Here is a 25,200-nt window from a genome sequence, read left to right on the forward strand (position 1 = left end):
CACTACAATCCTTCACCATGCATGCATCAACCAACTGTCCCATCCCATGCAGGTTACCCACACCAGTGAAAGAAGGTAATGACACCCTATTTTGTAGAGCCAGATAAATTGATAGGGAAAAAATCTGAAGACTGTATATATATATATTTTTATAACTATAGTATGAAATCTTTTCTGGATTCCATGAACTACAGCATTAAACTACAGCATTATATTAAGAGAGCCAAGCAAAAATAGAGAAATTACTACCTTCCTTCAAGGCTGAGGAAAAAATTACATTACCTGATCTATAACAGCATTCCACTCACCACAAGATGTAAGGAAGACCTCCATTAGAGTAACAAGGCTATAAAAATAAAAGCTATACTATATGCACATCATTAATTAAATAGTTCAAAGAACATATATTAAGCTACTTAGTGACTGCAATACAACTCAATACTTAATGTACACAAGTGAATAACCAGCATACAGAAGAAATTAAAAATAATTTACACTGAAGAAATCATAGAGAAAACAAAAGGTAAGAAATGACAGTTAAGCAAGTACACTGTGACCATGTTCATTACTATAAGGAAAATAAATGAGTGAGCTAGTTTAACCACCTTGTAACTTGATTGTATGAATTTGATTTTGTAGTTTATACTATTATATTCATGAATATGGCCAAAACATTGGAGAGGTCATGAATGTCAAATGGCAATTTTAAGGTTAACTGATGCAACTACAAGAAGAATACATGTACTTCGTCATATGAGGTCTAAGCAGAAGCAGTCAGGTGTTATCAGAGTGCTAAGGGTCTTTAAAAAAGGGTCATTAACGCAAATTCATTGTCAAACTAAAATTTGTGAGGAATTAGTCATAACTTTGTCAATCTGTATAAAAAAAGGTCATTTGCAAGAATAACAAAACTAATTTCTGTACATTTATAAAAAGCTAATATGACAGAGTTAGTGAAAGTTAAAATTATTTAAATTACAATTTCTGTGCTACACACACAATATACATGATGAAAATGAACAACATTATTGAATAATGGACGTTATAGGAGTTAACAAATACCACCAAACCACAAACTATACAATGTTTTGGTGGACTATATCAGTAATGAACAAAATAAATCTTTTACAATGGTAAAACACCTTATACAGACACTTGTTTATAGGAAATTGATAATTTCTACAATTTAAAATACTGTAATTACAAATTGTAAGTTTCAGTACAAGAAATGTGTTAAATTACAATTTTATGGAACATGCTAACAAGGGCCTATACCACTGGATCAAAACTCCAGTAATTTTCATTAAAATTCTGATGGAGATTGACTGAAGTCAATTATTTCCAAGAACTAACAAGTGCTTGCTAAGTCACACACCATTGTGCCAAATTTCAATCACATGAAAGCTTTACATAACAATGTACTGTATAAAATAAACAATTCAAGTTTACAAACAGCTCTCATTACTGATCTAATATTTGGCAATAAATCAACTTTAAACAACTTTACATCCACAAAGAGGCTACTATACTGCATAGCCTACATATTGAAGCATGTGTCAATCAGGACAGTGCACAGGGCAAGGGTTCAACAAATGGACATACACCCACACAGACCTCCACAAATCTCCAATTTCGGATACGTTATTCTACTGGTTCACAGATTCCTTCCCAGTGCTATAATGTACCAATTAATAAAAATTACATTCATTTACATGATATTTCTTTTTTCAGATTAATTTTACAGCTTCTCACAATTTAGGAAATACCTAACCTCTGCTATTAACAAATATAAACAAGGAACAAAAAATATCAGAGGAAACCATGAACCAGCAATTATAACGCTAAAGACTGTTGCGGGCAGGAACTAGAAATATCTAAATTCACCTTTCTTGCCTTGTCGTTCCTTCCAGACTGGGGGAGGTGCATTCCGCCGCACATCAGCACGGTAATCTTCCTTACCATCCTATGATGTACAATTTCCTATTTAATATGGCAATCACTTCCAAAGATAAAAAAAATCTGAGCATTTTTACTATCACTTTAAATTTACAAATATAACAGCATAATTTTACCCCTGAATATCTGTACTAAATAAAAACTTAAAAAGTATATAAATTGGCATCACAAAGAGACATAATAAATTGATTACAAATTTCATCATACCTGGTCAGCTGAATAAGGAGTAACAATAGTGTGTGGGACATGAGCTACTTGGCCTCTAGCATTTACTGCCTTCCACCACTTACGGCTGTCATCCATTACCTACAGGGAAACAAAGCACAAAATTACTTATACTGTTATTGCCTTATTAGTCTTAAGTTTGCCCAAAATGCTCTGCATAGGGGCTTTTGGCATGTACACCCAAAATGTCTTTTTTTTTTTTTTTCAACAAGTCGGCAGTCTCCCACCGAGGCAGGGTCATTCTCCTTCATATAAACATTGCATTGCTGAAATAAATTATTATTAATTGCACCTTCACTTTCACATTTATTACACTATAACCAAAAGAATTTTAGTTCTTACATGGATACTCGTTTTAAATTTTTACAGCACTCACCTCTAAATATTCACCACGAACAACTGTCAATTCTTTGTCATTATTGGCAGTCCGGGGATATGTAACTTGTACAATTTTCCCCCCACGAGACTTGAGCTCATTTAACCACTGTCTCTGGTGCTTTTCAAATGTTGGCTGATCCATGGAATCTTGTGATATATCACTGCGACCAGCTTGTGGGTACTCTGATGGTGGAGTCATGGATCGTGGTCTGAAAGATTTTTAATAACTATGAATTACAAAAATTTCCAAAATGTTTCGAATATTGCATCTGTTAATATGTTATTTCTAATGCCTTTCTTCCATGGAAACTGTCATTCCTACACCAAAGTAGCCTCATGCTTGAGCATCCAAAATTATTCCTATGCTATTACATTCAGTTCCAAGTACTGTAGTTGGTTATCTCTAGATACTGCTGGTGCAAGAAGCAGTCATAGCTTATCAACTAATAACATTTTCCTAGTACAAGTATATTTGAAGATAATATGTTAATTACTCTTTCAGTGACTGTCCACCTTTCCCTCCCTTTTATACCACCATTACCTCCCTATTTTCCTCCCTCCAACTACCACCCTCCTCCCTGCTCTTCATCTTCTCCAAATTCAAAAGCTGATATTTCAAATGTCAATTTAATCTTTATAGATTATCCAAGAACAAATATAATGTAGTTTTTTCATTCCCATTAAATTTTAGTCTGTGCAAAGTATTCAGTACAGGAATCTCCTGCCAAAACAATGAACATGGTATTTGCAAAACTTTTTTTTTTTTTTTTTTACTGTAAACATTACTAACTATCCTAGGTAGTAGGTTGGTAGACAGCAACCACCCAGGGAGGTACTACCGTCCTGCCAAGTGAATGTAAAACTAAAGCCTGTAATTGTTTTACATGATGGTAGGATTGCTGGTGTCCTTTTTTTGTCTCAAACATGCAAGATTTCAGGTACGTCTTGCTACTTCTACTTACACTTGGGTCACACTACACATATATGTACAAGCATATATATATACACACCCCTCTGGGTTTTCTGCTATTTTCTTTCTAGTTCTTGCTCTTTTTTATTTCCTCTTATCTCCATGGGAAAATGGAACAGAATTCTTAATCCGTAAGCCATGAGTGTTGTAAGAGGCAACTAAAATGCCGGGAGCAAGGGGCTAGTAATCCCTTCTCCTGTATAAATTACTAAATTTAAAAAGAAAAACTTTTGTTTTTCTCTTTGGGCCACCCTGCCTCGGTGGGATACGGCCGGTTTGTTGGAGGGGAAAAAAAAAAAAAATTACTAACTATACACATACCTAACATATTCATGATGAATTGCTAAAGTCATAAAGGTCATACAGCACCTGGGAAAGGGAGGCATTCAGATGTAAGCCCAGCAAGGGGACAGGAGCTCAAATTCTATTATTAGAACAAAAAAATTCCGACATCTTGTGCAGAAAACCAATCCAAGCTTCACTTATCAAGTCTTCTGCCTCAAATCAAGCTTTCTAACCCAATGGTATTTCTGGACTGCATGCTGAGCACAATATACACTGCCAAATTAATAAAATCAAAGAGATCAAAAAATAGTAGCAAGATTATATAAACTTGCCTCTCGTCTCGTGGGTAATATCGACCTGGTGGTGATGGTTCCCTTCGGTCAGAATCATAAAAATCGCTGCCATATTCATCTCCACGAAGACGACCTTGCCGCATTTCTGCCTGTTAAAATTTTTTTTTTATTATTTTTATTTTTTAGGAAAGGATATTAAAGCATTCCATCTTTACTTAAAAATGTGAAGAAATATTTTTTAATAGTAATTTTATATACTATTTATATTTACACAACTCGACACATGCATGTACTACGAGGGGAAACTGATGAAACAATTTAACACTGGAGGACAAAAGCTCCAAGGAGGATATAACATACAGAATACTCAGGGAAGTTAAGGCAGACAGGAATAGGCTGCTTTAAATGTAAGAAACAGGAACTTTGTGACACTTCTGGAAGGTAAAGATAATCACTGAACTAATCAGGAGCGTAAGATTTACCTCAGACCACACAGCACTGCAGAAATTTAAAGAAAGAAAGGGTACACGTATCTGAAAATGTTACTTTTATAACTTACTTCACGTTGAGCATTTCTTATTTCCTCTGCTCTTGTCCGCTTAGCTTCTGATGCAACCTCCGAGGCCAGCACACTGGAGCGCTCACGTGAATCCTCTATCAACTCTGGTGCCCACCCACTGGAGAATACTGCAAAGATTTAAAAGTATACACAATTAAAAGCTACACAATACTCCATTTACGTATATAAAAGTACTGTGCTACAATAGAGAAAAAAGGGCAACAGTATACATCCTTTGCACTCTCTCAAAGCAGAATTCTGGCCTCCAGGACCTGATCATACTTACCAGTGCTTTTGAAACTGTAGTATGTTTTCCTCCATTACCTCTTAATATACTGTACATCATTCCTCTTGCCACTCTAAGCTTTTAAAAATTACTTTAATTCCTAACATCTTTAAATAAAATAGGAGGGAATAAGGTAATGAAAAAGTTTCTTATTTACTGAAATGTGAGCAAAGAGAACAAATAAAAATATATTTTACAGCCAGTTTGGCACGGTTATTCGTATTCGAGTAATAGAATTAAGTTGGTGGTAATCTACACTTAGATAAATGAATAGTAGCTCAGATGCATAGCTTAGTAGTTGAAGTGCACGAGTATTGTGGTGCACAAGCCCATGAACATCTATCTATCTCCACCATTAATTCACTTGTATATACAACTGCTGTAGTGTAATATGCCATTATAGCACATTTCTTGCAAGTTAACATTTTTAATTCCTATATAAAACATGATTTTCTCCATCTATACTAGAGACTCTGGGAAGACATCTAGAGCATGACTAATGGTGAATGCATTTTCTGATTTGAGTCGCAATTCTCTAGGGGTAAAATGACGAGACAAAAAAAAAAAAAAAAAAAAAAAAAAAAAAAAAAAAAAAAAAAAAAAAAAAAAAAAAAAAAAAAAAAAAAAAAAAAAAATCGCATCAATTTTCCTCTTGTTTAGTTTAGAACTAATTTAATTTGATGCCATTAACATTCCTTAATCAAGATTAATAAAATTAGCCATTTTAAAATCATACCTGGTTGATAAGGAGGAACACTGTATTTCCACATGTTACGTGGAATACACCAGGTCTCTCCAAGACTGTGCCATAGCTCTGTTTCCCGTGACGTCAAACAATTTGTTAGCAAGTCCATAGCATCTGCAGTTAACAGTGGCGATAACACCTGGAGGAAAAAATAAAGTACATACTGCAGTGAGTATTTATTTTTTTTTTTACCTGTGTTCATAAAACAGCCATCTTATCTCTTTAAATTTAGTAATTCATACAGGAGAAGGGGGTTACTAGCCCATTGCTCCCAGCATTTTAGTCACCTGTTACGACACGCATGGCTTATGGAACAAGAATTCTGTTCCACTTCCCCATGGAGGAAAGCAGCAAATATTACATATAAATAAGACAAGAAAATGCTGGCTGACTATTAAAAATCCATAAATTACTCTGGAAAAACAGCAGCATATCTACTCCATCTAGGGATTTGCAATGTCTGTATACCTCTGTTGCACGAGATTATGAGTGCAAGTGCTGAAAGCAGAGTGAGCACAAGTTTGAAGCAGATACACTGACTCAGGCACAGGAGGAGAGAGAAGTAAATGCGAATTGTCGTAACTTCCAAAGGGGTAAAAAAAAAAAAAAGTGATGGGTGGATATAAAGGAAGAAGTGGGCAAATTCAGGCATCTTTCAGAGTTTACACATGAAGACTAAGAGCTACAATAAATGATTAAATAAATGCATTTTATTAAATGGTTATTATTCTGTACAAATGAAGGTTGTTCAAGTGAAGAAAATACCTAAGGCAATGGTCATCACACTAACCCTGCAAAGAGAGGATGCTTGCTTTTACATATAGGCTTTTGACTACGGAAGATCGAAAGGCCTTTCCCAGAAACATAGTCCCTGAAGACAAATTTCAAAGGGACCAATGAAGGATGTGGAAGAGGGTAAGGAATAAAGGTGGCAGATGAAGAGGGAGGAACATCAGAGTTCAGAAACAAAAGATCTGTACACAGTGTGTAAAAGTACTAATAGGCATTGGGGGTCTCAGGTGACACTGGTATTGTCTCCTGCAGGCAGAGTTAGCTTACAGCCTAATTATATGACAAACCCCTCCTCTTTTTAAACATCAGATTTTGTTTTCCAAAGGGAAAATAGGGGGTGGGGGAGCACCAATGAGAATATGAGGAATACACTTTGCAATTAAGGCAAGAAGGGGGTTGGGGGTGTAGTGACAAGTTAGGTCATTATCATTCATTTCTTCAGACTGAATATTCTGCCCATAATCTGCAACACTTTGTTGGGTGGACATAGTACCAGCAGTCATGGCATTATTTTGGTCTGGGTTTGATCTCACCAACAGGAGTTTGCCTGCTATATATACTGAGATGCTGCTGACATGTGATGTAGGCTACCTCACTTCTGTATTCTTCTTCTCTCCCTCCCCTCAACCCACATCAAGAAAAAGCACATTCAACTTTTATTTAAAAAAGAATTGCATTCAATTTAAAAGTATTATTTTGAGGCATAGGAGTTTCTAGAGCTTAGAATGTAGATTAGTGAAGTTGTACTGGAATGTGTTAAATCAATATAGAACTGCCATATTCCATACAATAGCAGCAATTTCTACTATGGCAATTTATGACAATAAGTCACTTCTCACCTTGCTAGGTAGATTTGGACCATAATTGGAGTCTCTTGATGCATCCACAATGATTGCCAAAGGTGTGAAAAGAAAGTGTACTAATTCTGGAGCATTTGGGTCATGAATGTGGGCCTTCAGCTTTGCCTGGTAGAAACAAGTTAAAATGTAAACTGGAAAAACACTATAATAAAGTAAGTAGCAGCCATCAACTTTCTCTTAAATATCAACTTCTCACATCTCAATAAACATTAAGAACAAGATAAGTAATTCTTCAGTGCACTGAGATGTTCAATTTGATGTGTGCTTTAGAAATTTAAAACTTGTTTCAGTGGTTGACATCATCAATGGTAAAACTTTTGCATTTAATCAAAATGATAGTAAAAAAAAAATTATAATACTGTACAACATATGTGTAGATGAAGTATGTTACTGTACTTGCATAGGGCAGAGTTCTGCAAACGATGGATGGAAATAATGGATATGACACTGCAATAACTAAAATTTACAGAATTCAATACATTACAAAAACACCTACCAGGAGGTTAAAGGAAAGCTTGAATTTCTGAAAGATATCCACAAATTCTCGTTCTGGTGGAGGCTTGGCACGCATTGACAACAACCCATCACCAATATCTTTCTTCTTGGACTTTCGAGACCTAAAAAAAAAAAAAAGAAAAAAAGGTTACTGTACATTAGCACACACATTAATTTAAGTGCCATTCTTTGTTTTCAAAGGATGAATTATATGGGCATAAATAAATACATATTACTGAATTTAAAAAGAAAAACTTTCATTTTTCTTTTTAGGTCTCCTTGCCTCGGTGGGATATGGCTATATTGTCAAGAGTATACCTGGAGAGGGTTTCGGGGGTCAACGCCAGCGTGGCCTGGTCTGTGACCAGGCCTCATGGTGGATCAGGGCATATCAACCAGTATGTTACTGTTGGCCGCACGTAAACCGACATACGAACCACAGCCCGGCTGATCAGGTACCGACTGTAGGTGCCTGTCCAGCACCTTCTTGAAGACAGCCAGGGGTCTATTGGCAATCCCCCTTATGTATGCTGGGAAGCAGTTGAACAGTCTTGGCCCCCCTTGATACTTTATTGTGTTGTCTATCATGCTAGTGGCGCCCCTGCTTTTCATTGAGGGATGTTGCATCGTCTGCTGACGTCTTTTGCTTTCATAGGGAGTGATTTGTGTGTGCAAATTTGATACTAATCCCTCTAGGATTTTCCAAGTGTATATAATCATGTATCTCTCCCGCCTGCGTTCCAGGGAGTACAGGTTGAGGAACTTCAAATGTTTCCAGTAATTTAGGCGTTTATCGCACTTAGGTGTGAATTGAAGGTTCTCTGTACATTTTCTATATAAGCAATTTCACCTGCCTTGAAAGGTGCTATTAGTGTGCAGCAATATTCAAGCCTATATAGAATAAATAAGAAAAAAAATTACATGATCACTAACAAGACAGTTTCATCACATTTGCGAGATATTAGTGGTCTTCCTATTGCAATAAACCTCACTAGACAATGAACCCCTGTGATGTTAGGGGGAAAAAAAATGTTCAGCATAGATAAAAATCATAATGAAAGTGAAAAACCTTGAAGATTAATTAATTACTTTTCTTCAACATGAACTGTTGGAGACAACGTATGATATACAACAGAAACGTTAGGTACAATATGCAGAGAAGAACTTTACCGAGATGTATCACCTGTAGAAAAGACTTTTTCATCAGTGCAGAAATGGAAGACAAGAATATTTATACAAGCAGAGTTAGGCAAGTGGCTGGGCAGTAAAGTCATGGCACAGATGAAGTGCAAGACTGGCACTCTAGAGTGACTACCTGTCCTCAAGTGCACTAACTATAACCTCTATGTTAAAGAAGTCGAGCTAGAGGTTTTGGCTAAACTGAAAGCTCCTTGACCGTATTGGGAGTGTTCAGAGTACACACAAAAGCAACTTCAAAGCATTCAAATTATGCTCTGTCTCTTTGATGGCCAGCAGGGTGTCATTCCAGGAAATCAGGGGAATGATCTTGTCCCTCTGTACAATGCAAGCATTGTATTCATTCAACTACTATTTTCCTAAAAGTGTTCTGTCATCCAATTCAGATTACCTTGACTGTAACATCCCCATCTCTCCTTCAGAATGCAGGCACTGCCTGTCCCACTTCCAGGATTATTAATTATTATAATTGCGAGCAGAGATGTGATCAGTTTTGACGATTTAATCTAAGACAATGAAGCCAACTTCAACATCTTTCTTATATATTAGGTAGAATTAAAACATAAAAGACACATATGGAGATCCTTCGTGTTACTGAGCATTGAAGAGAACCCTCTAATTTCTTTTCTTCTCAAAGCTAACTAAAATTGTCTGCCATTCTCCATATAGCAAGGTGATATGTTAATATAGAATATCTGCAAATTTTCATGTTGAGTTGAGTTGTATTTCAAATAAAGCAAAATTACAGAGTATTAAACAATGAGAATACCTGCGGCGACGCTCGAGTTCCTTCGTAGCAGCTGCAGTGTGCTGGAGGCGTCCAATAAACCGTTCAATGTCATCAAAGCAAGAATTAAGGATGGCCACATCTCGTTCATACTTTTCACTGCTGGTTGATGACAAATCATCGTTGTGGCTCACACTAGACCTCTCCGACCTTGGACCCCGCGCCTCTCCTCGCACTTCACTGTCGGCTGAAACAAACATTACTTTTTAATTAACACTTAAAAAACACAAAATACTCAGGCATAATGTTTATATAACTAGATTATTTATAGATGGGATAAACCAGAAAGAGAACAATTTCAAACAAAATTTAAGTGAACCAGAGACAAAATTACTTGCATGTAGGCAGTGAGCAAATGCAATGCAATATGTAGGAATGTAACAAAGGAAAGCAACACACCGATTCAAAAGTAGATATGACAAGACGAAAGGATATGTAGCACGCTACACTTACATCAAAGTACACAAGGGCAATCCAAGAGCTAAAGCTCAACTATTGCACATAACCTTGGCTGAACACACTAGATATTTATACAGGTCTGCCATCACTAATCCGGCAATCACTTATCCGGTTCCATCAGTAATCCAACACTAATTTCGGCTAGCATAATTTCAAATTTCATCGTTATACTGGCTCAGAAATTGTGCAGATGGTTGTAAATCCACAGCAGCACGCCAGTGGAGGAGAAAGCAGTGATGAAAATGAGGAAGATGTAGCAGAAAGTCTCTATTCACAGGTTAATTAAGTGTATTCTAACCTAACCACTCTGTAACCTGGCAACTCACTAATCCGGAACACTACAGGTCCCAATGATGCCGGATTAGCGATGGCTGATCTGTATAATGTTTCGTAATCTTATAATCCAAGATGATAATTTTATTATTTAATAAGTCACACACAGCACATTACACATTCAATTTCATCATTTGCAGGTTATCGAATAATTACAAAGAGTGAATGGATTAAAATTATGCACCTCACAGCAATAGTAACATTTCCCTCATAATAGGTCCAACCAAGAACTAGGCACAACATTTTAGCCATTATTAAATCATATGTCTGTGCCCCTGTAAACCAATATCTAGGGGGCAAGCACTTTTGTTTAGGGTGGATGGGATAAGAGTGAAAAAAAAAAAGTGAACGAAGTGTCAAATTCACTTTGTTAATACTGCAACAATTCAGTTATCTGATATCCCCGAAGGGAAACCCTTAAAAGATTTCCTGCATTTTTTACTTTTTCTTTTCCCTCCAACTTTTTTTTTTTATTATACTTTGCTCCTAGCTGGAGAACCCCTCATCCAACTGTCTTCAATTTTCAACATGTGTATAGTAGTGGGGGCCAAATTTTTCAAACAATTGGCATGTCACTGTACCCTATGACTAAAGTCGTTTAACATATTTCCATCTTCCTTGGATGGCACAGTTAACTTACAAAATCCTCAGTGGCAGAGCTTCAAATGTTAAAAAAAAAAAAAAAAGCAAGTGCCAAAAGAGTCAACAATGGTAAAGCATGAAATTCAAACATGTAGATTAAGATTTGACCATTCTACGTGCAAAATGCGAGATTTTTATTCCTCCTAACTTAAGCAGAATAATATTCAGTAATGCTTCTGAACAGCTTCTAATGCATCTTTGGGCCAAGCCAGTACCTATTAAGTTTTGTTTGCATGTGGGCAAATTTGTTGTAGTAAAATACATAAAGAAAACTTTTAGATGACTGGTTCAGAGAACCGACAAGTTGATAAATTAGACACGTGCAACACTTGGGTATCTTTATTAAGGAAATGTTTCACCACACAGTGGTTTCATCAATCCATAATAAAGGAGAACGGGGAAGAACAGGAGGAGTTTGAGGTAATCAGTCCCTCAGCCTTGAGTGATGTGGTCAGTCCATCAATCTTGTAAAGAATACAGCATATCTGCGAAGAAGTAGCTTATATACCATAGGCAGGAGAGGTGCAGCAGTCGTAGGTGGTATCACATTTGTCCAATGTGGAAGTAGGTCATGCCCAAGGGTTAGGCAAGTGAAGAGTTCCCTGTATTAAGATTCCAAGATGTCGCCACTGTGTGGCGAAACGTTTCCTTAATAAAGATACCCAGGTGTTGCACATGTGTCTAATTTATCAACTTGTCGGTTCTCTGAACTAGTCATCTACATTCCTGTCTGACACAGCAACATCTTGGAATCTTAATACAGGGAATTCTTCACTAGACTAACCCTTGAGCACGACCTACTTCCACATTGGACAAATGTGATACCACCTACGACTGCTGCACCTCTCCTACCCATGGTATATAAGCTACTTTCTTCGCAGATATGCTGTATTCTTTTCAAGATTGATGGACTGACCACATCGCTCAAGGCTGAGGGAATGATTACCTCAAACTCCCCCTGTTCTTTCCCGTTTTCCTTTGTTATGGACTGATGAAGCCACTGTGTGGTGAAACGTTTCCTTAATGAAGATACCCAAGGGTTGCACACGTGTCTAATTTAAAAAAAAAATGTTAGAATCCATGCCATAACTGGAGAATGACTCAGCTGACCAGCTTCAATTTTTTTTTATCCAATAATTGAAGAATGCTCTGACAAATGTAAATTTGAAATTTTACTTTAAAAAAAAAATGGAACTCTTGAAATTGTTGGGACTGCTTTTTTTCCGATAGACTTTTACAACACTGGTGGTCACAGCGTGTTACTCAGATGTGAAAATTTCAGTCTGCCAATTTTCACTAGTAAACTGTTTCTTTAGCAATAACTAGAGAATGCCTCTTCTGATCAACTTCAAAACCTTGATGCTGGTATATCTTAACAGGAAGTATTTTTATATCAATTTTGTGCTGTGTGGATGCCAATTTGCCAACATTTTTCTTGCTAAATTTATCAAACTGGATTTTTTAAAAATTATCAAAATATTTTTTTTTTTCTTACGGGATTGTGGAGAACTTTAACACGATGTAAATGCAAAAGGGAAAGGAAAAAAAAAATCCCCAGTTTTATGGAATTTTTAAGTTTAACAATGGGAGAATATTTTTTGAAATATTCTCAGCAGCATTTTTGTTTGCCGTCTCAAATTTTCATTACATGTTACTCGGCAACGCCTTATGCGATTGGCTTAAAAATTTCAACATTGTGTAATTTATCTTGGGCAAGATACACGGGAATTTGAATGTGTGTGCACGCGAGCGTAAGAGATAGAGAGAGATAAAGAGAGAGATAAAGAGAGATAAAGAGAGAGAGAGATAAAGAGAGAGAGAGATAAAGAGAGAGAGAGATAAAGAGAGAGAGAGATAAAGAGAGAGATAAAGAGAGAGAGATAAAGAGAGAGAGAGATAAAGAGAGAGAGAGATAAAGAGAGAGATAAAGAGAGAGAGAGATAAAGAGAGAGATAAAGAGAGAGATAAAGAGAGAGATAAAGAGAGAGATAAAGAGAGAGATAAAGAGAGAGAGAGATAAAGAGAGAGAGAGATAAAGAGAGAGAGATAAAGAGAGAGAGAGAGAGAGAGAGAGAGAGAGAGAGAGAGAGAGAGAGAGAGAGAGAGAGAGAGCGCACAATTCTACATTGTCTATTCTAAATTTTGTTTCCGTGTGACTGGCTTCAAAATTCCAAGTCTCGTGTAACCTACTCTGTAGGTTGATGTATTTAATGATGTATGTAGATGCCATTTTTGCCACTTAATTTTGATACAGTATATAATACTTTACCTTTTTAGCAATATTCTAACTTAATGGTGAAGGGTTCTTGATCCAAGGAGCTGGACCGATCTTCCCCTTGCTTAGATCAAATTTGAATGCCTTCTATTTAACAGGCGTTATTTGAAGCCTATGGGCATTGAACTTTCCTCTGATTTAAAATATAACAACTGGGAATGAATCAATAGTTTATCATTATCAAGGCTGAAGCTTCATATGAAATAAATCAAATGTTTCATGGGTTAAAACTGTAGGCGCAAATTTTGTTGGATTCTGGGCAGTAACTGGCGAATGCTTTTAGTGCTGATGTGTTTTCCTCAAAGAAAACAATCTATTCAAGATTGTGGAAGTTATCACGTGCCAATTTTATTAATTAAAGTCGTTTGTGAAATAATTTGAGAATGTCTTCTGAAAAGATAATATTAAAAAAATTAAACTATAGTTTCTGAGTGTCGCATCTGATTACCTTCAACCCTTTCCAAGCTGATAATAATGAAACCTTCTGAACGGCTTCAAGCTTAGTGTGATTGGGTAATTTTAAGACATCGATCTTTCTGGTCTCTGAAATATTTGAATTACATTTGGGCTGTGTAATATACTAATTTACCATTTTTATTAATTTGGATATTAGTTACCTTATGATGACTTTTGAATGCCTCTCGATTCCCTTCAAATCTTCAATGCTAATATTTAACTGCATTATCAACTTTTGCCGCATTCTACAATGTCAATCGCATGCATAGTGACTGGAGACTGGTGTGGAATACGGGGATACCTTTATCAGACAGCACAGCAACCTAAGTAAGTATTTAGGTACAGGTACTCGAAACTCAAAGGCAAAGGTACACAAGTACAATTATCATACTGTATAAATTATCAAGGATACCCCCCCAAAAATATTAGTGACTTATTTCCATTAGGGTCCTTGTAATTTCCATTTGCATCTAGTTGTAAATGTAGTTATAATTTTACCCGTAAGGATTAAAGTACACACTCTTTGCTTCACACTGAATTTCATACAAATTATATTGCTGTTTGCATATATCACTAGCGAATTTGTATTTTCTTTGGCGTTCTTACCTTTCATCATCTCTGCCCTCATCATTTTCAGGTAGGCACGGCGAGCGCGCTCCACTGTATTGACACCTGTCAGCACCATGCTGACACTTGTTAATTACCCACTGATACCACCACTACTACTACTAATACCGAGGTTGCTACTAAATAGTAACACTTTTTTCAATACTGAGTGGGACTTGCTACTGCCACTTTTTATCGCGTCATCTGCTTTTCTTTCCAAGTATTTCAACAAAGTCCAAAAGTTCAGTATCTGAGTATCAAGATTGCAAGGCTTAATTTACTGACAACAGTAAAAAAAGAAACTGCTATATAGTATTCATAAATAATTCGTCTGGTAAAATGGTGTTTAAAATACAGTATTACATACCAGTCATGGTCATATCCAAGGTTCACTATTTTAACTAAGAAACCATTACCCATCAATAACAAAATGACCATACATGATGTGGTTGGTGTATTATACGAAGGTAAAATTGTGAAAAGAACCCCCCGCTGGTATCCGATCCCAGCTAAATATATGGATAAACCTCCTTATACCCCCTCTCCCCTAGCAGTAAAAACGGGCAACAGATGCTAGCATACTGTTGAGAGTTGCATCCTAAGAAAACAATGGCTAATTAATAAATATATGGCAGTGGATATGATTATTCAATACACGTGAATATTTTGAATCGTCCACTAAGAGAATACATTATAGGAATATTGACCCAAAGGGTTAATAATCCAGGATAGGCCAAGAAAGCAAATCAGTGTGGCTTATTTTCATTATGGCCATTTGGACCTCTTTCCCAGGATGCCACTTACAATAGTCGGCCATCACCACTAATGTACCTACTTATTGTAAGGTGAACAGGGGAAGAAACATGCCCAGCATCTCTACCCACCCCAGGATAGAACCAGAGTCCATTGGTTGTAAGCTGAAAGACATTAATATTTACATTCATCCAGTGCGAGGTGATATAAATAACCTTTAAATACTTTTTAGGGCGTCAAGGAAACTGACAAAGGCTTGACTGACCCCCACCTTTAAACTCTGCACAATGCTGTCGCTAATAACATTGACATTTATCAAGGAAAAATAAACTTCCGTGCTAAAAAGAAAAACGTATCCGTGCGTTAAATCAGATCTTAAAGTAATTTACAACTATTAATTATTATTGAGAAATAGTTTTGTTTTACCTGTGACCAATTTTGAGGGTTCTTGTAGTCCCCGCTGCCCGATTTGAGCCAGGCTCACATAGCCATCATGCCTTAAATCCAACAGTTTTATTTTAAGTATCACCCCTGCACTCTCCCTTTAAGTAGGCGGGTTAGTTACCCGCAATTAACTAGTGCTGTACATTCTGAAGCAGGTTGCACGGAGCTTTTTATGCTAACTCACGTGAGGGAAGAACTTTCAATGCACGAGCACCACACTGGAGAAGAAGAAAGTCTTTTCAGATGTTTTATTGGCTGGTGGAAATAACACTAGAGCTATTATAGAGAGGCTAGTAGTCGACCGTTGCAAATAGGTCATCAGTAATTAACCGTTATATCCAGAGCATTAGTTGTAGATTCGAAAACCTATGCTTTAAGGTTTTAAAAGCCTTAGAGTGATAAAGCTCTTGTTTGCCTACACAAACGGCTCATCCTCAAATGGTTTTTAAAGTAAAATGTGGAATTAGTGAGGGAGGGTAAAGCAAAGGCGAGTAACCCTCCGGGGTTAAAAATCCGGACAAAATCTTATCTTAGGTTGACGTGGAGACCAATACAAGCTAAAGCTCACTCCTAGCAAACTCTTAAATAACAGGGAACAGACAACTACAGCAGGGTGTACAACACTGATTAATATTTTAATTTATGATCTATGCCTTCAGCAACTCAAGCAAGACTATTATCCGAGAAGTGCTAAATCCACACGAGTCATACAGTGCTTGTAGAATAGGAGGCGAGAATAGATCACCACCCACGCTTACTCAGCATGATTCGTACAATACGCTGGCTATAATATATAGGCCTCACTCACTCACTCCTGAGTAAAACTCAATAACCACATTTTAATAAATGAATGGTAATGGAAAGGGATAATTTAGCTCGAGGCCAGTATATTTTAAGTAAACACGTCTGGGCTTCAGAGTGTACTACAACCTTACATACACTGTTCTTTCAACTCGTTTCATTAGAGGAAAACAAACTATCCAAAATGGCTTCATAAAGACGTAAGGAAAATGTGTAAAGGAAGAAGTGATAAAGCTAGAAAAAGAAAGAGGAATTCTCATGGTTAATGACTCGTGTGGAAAAAGTGAACGGGAGACAGGAGATATGAAGTATTAGAGTAGAACGGGGAAGAGGAAAGTAATATTAGAAACCCAGGGAAGGAAAAGGGGGCAGACTACAACAGCAAGGTTTAGAAGTCAAATTAAGAGATGAAAATATTCTAGTTACCGGGTTACAACAGACCGAGAGAACCTCCAAACAGATCAGTATCCCAGAAGTACCTGAGAGCCAGCATCAACCCGAACTCAATCGCTAAAGTTGTACACAAACTATAACATATATTTATGCACGAGCATGTCTAGGAACAAAGTTCATGGACGAACAAAATACTTCACTGAAAAAAGTCCATCAGAATATGCAACCCCAGCGTGTCCCCCCCCCCCCGCCACACACAATCTGACCAGGAAGTACAAAAACTGAAGCAGCTTGCAACAGTACATGCCCAAGGGATGGGGCTAAACTTTACCACCTTGGAGAAAAAAAAATCAAAGGGCAGGCAGGAAAAGACTATTCGAAATACGAGGACCAGGGACACGGCGGAAAAGATGGAAACCATAGACACAGATTAATCGTATGGACTTCGGGAGTACTGCTTGTTTCTGGACGGTAGAGAAATATCAAATGAGAAGGAAATGGAGGGCAAACTCCATACACATTTCAAGGCTAGGTACGATGTGGTCCAGGAGGCCAGAACTCGGTAAATATATCAAAGTTGCGAAAGGGGCAGGATGAGGCGCCATCTTTCATACCGAGTATACTAGTACTCATCAATGAATGCCCGTGCGCGTACATAGCAAGCCAACTGTTGCTTAATTAGTGGAAACCGAGAGCAGAGATCTAACCACAGCGAACATATCGAGTAAATTATTATAAGAGTTTACAAGGGTTAAAAATTATTAATTTATGGCATATTTGCTTACCTATGAATCGTACAAGCTAGGTCAAGCATATCAACCACAGGTCATAACTACCCACCAAGTCTTACAAGCTCGCACACAACACATTACTCATAATCTGTCCTTAATCATTAATGTATTTTATGGAGAAAATGATCCAAAAGAAAACATTGTAAATTGAAATCATGAGTTTATTTATATAAATAGCAAGCCTGCAACCTTCATGCCTACAACATCACCAGCCCAGCCCAGACCCCTCCAACAGTTTACAAGTAGTGTTTACGAATGAAATTTATATTTTGATGCATTATTATTATTATTATTAGGAAGTGCTAAATTTATAGCGGTCATTCTGCGCCAGAGGATATATTATATTTCTAAAAGTACATGTACAAGGTACACAGACCATAGCTGACATTAATGACATACTACTACATAGAAACCCGCTTGTTATGCTGAGTATTTCGGGCAAATTAGGTCAGTTTTGTTCCATGCTACTTACACCAGTCGACTAACTCCCAGGTACTCATTTTACTGATGGGGAAGAAACAACCGGTGTAAAGAAACACGCCCAACAAATTTACCCTCGCCGGGAATCGAACCCGGCACTTACCGTGTGAAGCGAGAGCTTTAGCCACCAGGCCACGGGTCACCGAAAGGGAGGTAATCCGGTCTGATCCAGAGAGAGAAGGTATCCCCCAACACACTGGATCAAGATCCCACTACCTGCATTACAGGCCTTCCTTGGAAGGTGGGTGGTGGGGGTTAAGCAGCAAATAATAACGGTGGCCGCGACTAGTGAGAGAAACCACAAGTGGTCTCTTGACTTCACTTTCTCTGAGTTTAGTCGCCCCATTACCAACCTCGGTTAATTATTTAGTGTGAGCGTGTGTGAGAGCGTGTGTGTGTGAGCGTGTGTACATACTCACCTAATTGTGGTTGCAGGGGTCGAGTCACAGGTCCTGACCCCCGCCTCTTCACTGGTCGCTACTAGGTCACTTCCTGCTCCATGAGCTTTATCATACCTCTTCTTTAAGCTATTCATGGATCCTGCCTCTACATCACTTCCCAGGCTATTCTACTTTCTGACAACTCTGACTGAAGAAATACTTCCTAACATTCCTGCGATTCACCCGAGTCTTCAACTTGCAACTGTGACCCCTTGTTGTTGTGTCCCATCTCTGGAACTTCCTGTCTGTCCACCTTGTCGATTCCTCTCAGTATTTTATATGTCGTTATCATGTCCCCCTGTGTCTCCTGTCCTCCAGCGAGAGTGCGAGTGTGTGTGTGTGGGGGGGGGGGTGCCGAATAGGTGAAACTTGCTATCTGGGCTTAAATAGCAACGCTCTTGCTGAATAAGGAAAGCGAAAATTTGTGTATGCAATAATTTCGAAAAAATCATTCTGAACCTAACTAAAAAAAATATTTCATTGTGTTTATTATGAAAGTATTGTAAACTTGTCTAAAATATATTTAGTTGGATTAGGCTAAATTAAACTGCGCTTGTTATAATAAGGTTAGGTTAAGTTTTCTAAGGTTATTTTGGTACAAAATTAATTTTTACATTTACAAATTAAAAAATATACCTTTAAAGGTAAAAGAGAAAATTTTAGGAAGGACTTAATTTTAAGCGAGTTCTTGGTAATTGACCAGTTTTACCTATTCGGCACAAACACACATCCCACGTAACAACCCCAGCACTGCTGAAAACCCGTAGCTACTTAATCCACATGGCCCAACTGACGTCTCCCAGCTCAAACTAACATTTCGTTACCTCGTGTGAAGCCCATCCTGTGTTATGCAATGTGACAGAAAAGGAGTTGTAGGATTTAAAACAATACCAGTAATTGTGTGACCTGAACGAGTTTAGAAGAAAAATATTCTAGAAGCGTAGTTATTAAGTGGTTGTAGTTATTAAGTGGTTGTAGCATGAACAAGTTGGTAGCATCGTAAGTGATCTGCTATCAACAGCAATACGTTAATTATACAGGAATATTTTATTTATACAGGAATATTTTAAGAACATAAAATTGGTGCCAGATCAGCCATGGTGTAGTGACTGTGGGCCTGCGAGTCACTAGCATCAACAACCTGGATGATTCAACAATTAACAAGGAAGCCTCGCCTCAGGCCGGGCTCAGAAGACTAAACCCTCGGAATCGTTCAGAGGTTTTTCACTGGATTAATTATTTTTCTTTAATCTTAAAATATTTTTTTTTAATAATCCTTAAGTAGCTTTATCGGTTTTGTGACGCAAACTTAAAGTTAACTTCCGATATGAAGCTTAGTACCTGGAGAGAGTTCCGGGGGTCAACGTCCCCGCGGCCCGGTCTGTGACCGGGCCTCCTGGTGGATCAGGGCCTGATCAACCGGTCTGTTACTGCTGGCCGCACGTAATCCAACATACGAACTACAACCCGGCTGGTCAGGTACTGACTTTAGGTGCCTGTCCAGCCTATCCAAGAGTAATTTATAAAGCTGCTGCTGCTGTTCTAATACACCTAAGCTAACGGTACCTCACTATGCATAATGTCTTCTAATACCAACTATATTTTATTTTGTTTTTTGAAGTGGGAATGAAGAATGTTTTTCCTCCCTCTGACCTACCACCCTAGGCGAGGCGCGGCGCAGTTATGCTTCAACAATTACACCCTGCAGGGTTTGCCTTCTTAAATTTGGCCTTGACGAGCAAGACGTGAGGGAGAGAAAGGTAGTGAGGGGGGAGGAAGAGGAAGGTAGTGAGATGGGGGACGAGAGGGAAAAAAAAAAGGGTTCAAGGGGAAGAAAAATGGAGTACGAGGGGTAAGGAAAAAAAAAAGGGTACGAGGGGAAGAGGTTTCTGCGGCGAACACGGAGGGAGAGCAGGAGAACGAAGAGAAAAAGAAAAAGATTAACGCAAACGTCAAAAACAAAAGAATAACCAATAGTAAAAATAGAATGAGGGGGTATTTGTACCTCCTCCCAAGGGAGACTTGGGTCTCGAGATACTCCCCAGATAGGGAGCCAAGGCCGGGTCACCACTACTTGGAAAAGACCCGGGCCGGGAGAGTACCGGCGAATAAGAAAAAAAAAATAGAATTAATATTAGCGAGCCCAACATCTTTAACTTCCTGGCTGACAAGTACGGTACAATTCTTCCTGGCTGACAAGTACGGTACAAATATGTCTTCTTGGCTGACAAGTACGGCACAAGTGTCTTTTCCTGGTTGACAAGTACGGTACAAGTCTTCCTGATTGACAAGTACGTCATATAGGTTTAAGTCCTTCTGTATAATAGGCACAGCAGAGTATACAATTGCAACCTTGACCCATGACACCAGAAATTCTCTGGTGTGTAGCGACGCAGGTGTGCATGCACATGGACCTTACAGGTGTGGTGAAGGCTAAATGTTACTTGGCACAGTGTCTGAACGACTGGTTATCTCAACATCCTTGAACAGAATCTACTCATACTGCCACCATACCATCCTCACCGACCATTAACTACTTACTATCCCATCCTCCTTGACAAGGAGCTACTCACTATCCCATCTTCCCTGACGACGAAATAACTGTTGCTAGCACAAGAAAGTTGAGGACCACTTTTTGATACAAGTAGCAACAATTTACACCTCTTAAATTGACACAGTAACAATATTAAATTATTTTAACACCTTATGAGACTTTTGGAGTTGCCAAACATTGGGTTAATTCCTAAGATGATTACTACCATCAAGATTTTCATTCTTACTCTGTAGACATGTCATACCTTAAGTATTCTAAATAGGCTCGACCCAACTGCATACGTCAACTGGTATTCTAAGCCCCCCCCCTCACACACACACTAACAATCTGACAATGTCCTTGACTTACCCAATTTTGTTCGACTGAAATTCTAAAATACAAGTCATTCATTCCATCTTAAAGCACAAGTGGACCTGTTCAAGAGCGTAATAAAAAGTAAATACAACATGGCTAAAATCGCCTGAAGATTTGCTTCCCCTCAAGTAAAGTTTCGTGACGCTGCACCACATTTAATGTAGCAACTTAACCTAAATTTGCCGACTCCCCTTGTACTACCAATTACTGCTACTTCTTTACAGGTATTCTCACTTTACTGTAAGCCATGCTGATTTCCTCCCCGTACCAATAATCACTGCTACTTGCCAAGTACTTTCCCTTTCCTCCGCAAGCCATGCTTACTTCCTCTGCCTTCACAATCACTGCTGCTTGCCAGGACTCATTACGCTCTTTTTAACCCAGCTTGGCCTCATGGCGTGGTCATAATGAACGTAATCCCACGTGTGTAGTAACAAAAACTAGATCAGGAGATCCTAGGGTAGAAAACTGGACTAAAGAGTCTGGAAAAAGCAGTATTAACTATATGCGTCAATACGTAAGATTTTACATTTAACTTTTAAGTAACGAATCTGCATTCTTTTAAACATCACTGGCTCTCCTTGGGTGAAACTTCCCCACACACACACACACACACACACACACACACACACACACACACACACACACACACACACACACACACACACACACACACTGCTAACTGTAGTTAACACTCGTGTAACTAAAAGATGGTTAAAAAAAAATAATGGCGATTTTAAATTAACAAATTTCCAGCATTACACAATAAATATTAAATTTTCTATAATTCACTCTCACTCAATACATTGTGATTTCTGAGCGTCGAAACAAGAATGTTCACAAATTGTGGAATTTATTTTCAAGGTAGTGTTTTTTCAGTCTATTAATTGTGAAGAATACAAATCTGGCAGTTTAATGGTTAGGCACGCCGCCACGCACACACGGAGTCACTACTAGCAACAGGTGAGGTGGGAGCAAAACTGTTTCACAGCTCACGTCAAACAGTCCCGCACCCCTTTCAGCACAGCCCACTTGACTGGCTACTCTCAGCTCCTTCACTTGCAGGCGCGCACTCCCCCTCTTCCTCCCTCCCACAGTTCCATGTTGAGCACGCTCCCTCCACCACAACCCCAACACGTGCAATAACTCAGTCTTCGCCGTCTTGTACACACAAAAACCCGCTCACTATCTCACACCAACGTTATCCAATTACAGAGCGTCGACCACTCCCGCATACCTTCCACTTAAAATCCAGACCTCCCTCCCCTCTGCCCCCTATACAAACTCATACTTTCCATATAAATTATCTAAGTTTTTCCTATATTTCTAAACAGTTCTTATTCCTGTAAAATTTCCCTCCCAGCTTAGGAGACAGGACAGCTTTGCCTATGATCCCCGGAACCATACTGCACGTCCCCAATCTCGCTGCCGGTGATCCTCATTACAGGTGGTGAGCGTAGCACAGCACTTCAACATGCCCCTGGCGTGCCCCTCCCCACTTCCTCCAGCTGAGGCCAGTCCGCTTAGTTTGGAAAATACCCACTTGATATACCTAAAGTATCGCTGGAACTAGAATCTCGCAACACATTAATAAATAAACTGTAGCTGCACTTTGCAAAAGCGGAAACTACACTATTTTCCTAAAAACCAAGAATTGAAGTGTTATAATGGAGCCCATCAACATTAACAACGATCTAGGAATATCCAGCAATCCATGCGTCAGGTATATTTATGGTGAACAGGTGAGGTGCCTACTTGCTCAGGCACACAACAGCCTGTATCAAGCTCCTCTGCAATGTCAAGTAGACTTAGTTTTTCCATGATACTTTTCCCCAAACAATAAAAAGGCTAATTACACCCCCCCTCAAAAAAAATAAAGGATGGTGAGCTTTATCCTGGACCTGGGTCCTAGCGAATAATCTGATAGGCAAATCTCAGCCATGCACACACAACTGCTAATAATCAGTATCCAGAATACGCAAATTTTGTAAAGGTTAGAAAGTAAAGCTATTATGGTACCAGGATAAGTGAACAATTGCGTATTACCCACAGCAGGTGGCCAGGCTTCAAACACCATTTATTATACAGGAAAGAAGACTGGAATGTGTTGCCTGATCATGTCACGGCAAGCTTTGGAAACTGCAGAAAGTAAGATGTAAAATAAACAATGCTATCTTTTTATGATATGAAATATTTATATTTTTTATTATCACACTGGCCGATTCCCACCAAGGCAGGGTGGCCCGAAAAAGAAAAACTTTCACCATCATTCACTCCATCACTGTCTTGCCAGAAGGGTGCTTTACACTACAGTTTTTAAACTGCAACATTAACACCCCTCCTTCAGAGTGCAGGCACTGTACTTCCCATCTCCAGGACTCAAGTCCGGCCTGCCGGTTTCCCTGAATCCCTTCATAAATGTTACTTTGCTCACACTCCAACAGCACGTCAAGTATTAAAAACCATTTGTCTCCATTCACTCCTATCAAACACGCTCACGCATGCCTGCTGGAAGTCCAAGCCCCTCGCACACAAAACCTCCTTTACCCCCTCCCTCCAACCTTTCCTAGGCCGACCCCTACCCCGCCTTCCTTCCACTACAGACTGATACACTCTTGAAGTCATTCTGTTTCGCTCCATTCTCTCTACATGTCCGAACCACCTCAACAACCCTTCCTCAGCCCTCTGGACAACAGTTTTGGTAATCCCGCACCTCCTCCTAACTTCCAAACTACGAATTCTCTGCATTATATTCACACCACACATTGCCCTGAAAATGCACATCACAAAGGGTAGAGAATAAGACTACCTTAATTAAATTAAGGGATTTGTGCAAGTATGTGACAATATAACAAAGACCCTAATGGCAAGAAGTCACACTGACTATTAGCTTGCCCTACGTATAATTTACTATACAAAATCAAGAAAAGCTTCAAATTATAGAGGTATTAATAAAAACAAACCCAGCAGGAACCTTTTACCCCCTCCCCCACACAGGCGCGCGCGCAAATCCTTCCCCTCACCCACCCACCAAGTGTTGCCACACACCCATAAATAACCACGCTGTATAATTTTTTTTTTTTTAGAAACTGGATACATTAGTAGTGTGCTGCTCAGCTATTCTATATGACAGTTGCACACTAAATAAAAGCCTGTTATGTTTCCCTGCCACATTCCAAAACACAGGAAGAGTTTCAAATCTGGTGACCAAACCAGCAAGCCTCTATAAAAACTCGTTTGCCAATCATGACGATAAAGTTTTTAGTCGCCTCAGTACACTACCTTCTTTTTCTTACCATTGTTCGCGTGTTCCTGTCGAAGTATCTTACATTTTGATGGCTGATTTCATTCCTTATAAAATCAGACAGATACACACACATAAGGACTTTGTGACGATGTTTCAGTCCCTCCTGGACCGAAACATCGTTACAAAGTCCCGGTTTTTGGCGAATTGTCCCGGCCACGGTACTGTGACTTTATTCTTCAAAATCTAGATAAATACAATTTGCCTATCCATTTTTTTTAAATCTGATACGTTATAACAGGTTAATAGATTTGGTAAACAGGTACTTCCAGGCCGACAGCCTAATT

The 25,200-nt window shown here is 38.6% G+C and overlaps 1 protein-coding gene across 13 annotated transcripts in view; it reads right to left on the reverse strand.

Annotated features, from left to right (window-relative positions):
• Nucleotides 1-25,200, reverse strand: part of LOC128695158 (epidermal growth factor receptor kinase substrate 8-like) — a 175,156-nt gene that overhangs the window by 22,184 nt on the left and 127,772 nt on the right. For all 13 annotated transcript variants that reach the window (XM_070091323.1, XM_070091318.1, XM_070091321.1 and 10 more), the window contains 9 exons: nucleotides 9,811-10,015; nucleotides 7,846-7,966; nucleotides 7,329-7,454; nucleotides 5,689-5,836; nucleotides 4,667-4,794; nucleotides 4,147-4,256; nucleotides 2,558-2,768; nucleotides 2,164-2,262; nucleotides 1,885-1,963 (listed from right to left, as the gene is read on the reverse strand). In XM_070091323.1, coding sequence (XP_069947424.1) covers nucleotides 1,885-1,963; nucleotides 2,164-2,262; nucleotides 2,558-2,768; nucleotides 4,147-4,256; nucleotides 4,667-4,794; nucleotides 5,689-5,836; nucleotides 7,329-7,454; nucleotides 7,846-7,966; nucleotides 9,811-10,015 — 1,227 coding nt within the window. The remainder of the gene's footprint in view (nucleotides 1-1,884; nucleotides 1,964-2,163; nucleotides 2,263-2,557; nucleotides 2,769-4,146; nucleotides 4,257-4,666; nucleotides 4,795-5,688; nucleotides 5,837-7,328; nucleotides 7,455-7,845; nucleotides 7,967-9,810; nucleotides 10,016-25,200) is intronic.

Source organism: Cherax quadricarinatus, chromosome 35 (assembly GCF_038502225.1).
Source record: "Cherax quadricarinatus isolate ZL_2023a chromosome 35, ASM3850222v1, whole genome shotgun sequence".
Classification (NCBI taxonomy): Eukaryota; Metazoa; Arthropoda; class Malacostraca; order Decapoda; family Parastacidae; genus Cherax; species Cherax quadricarinatus.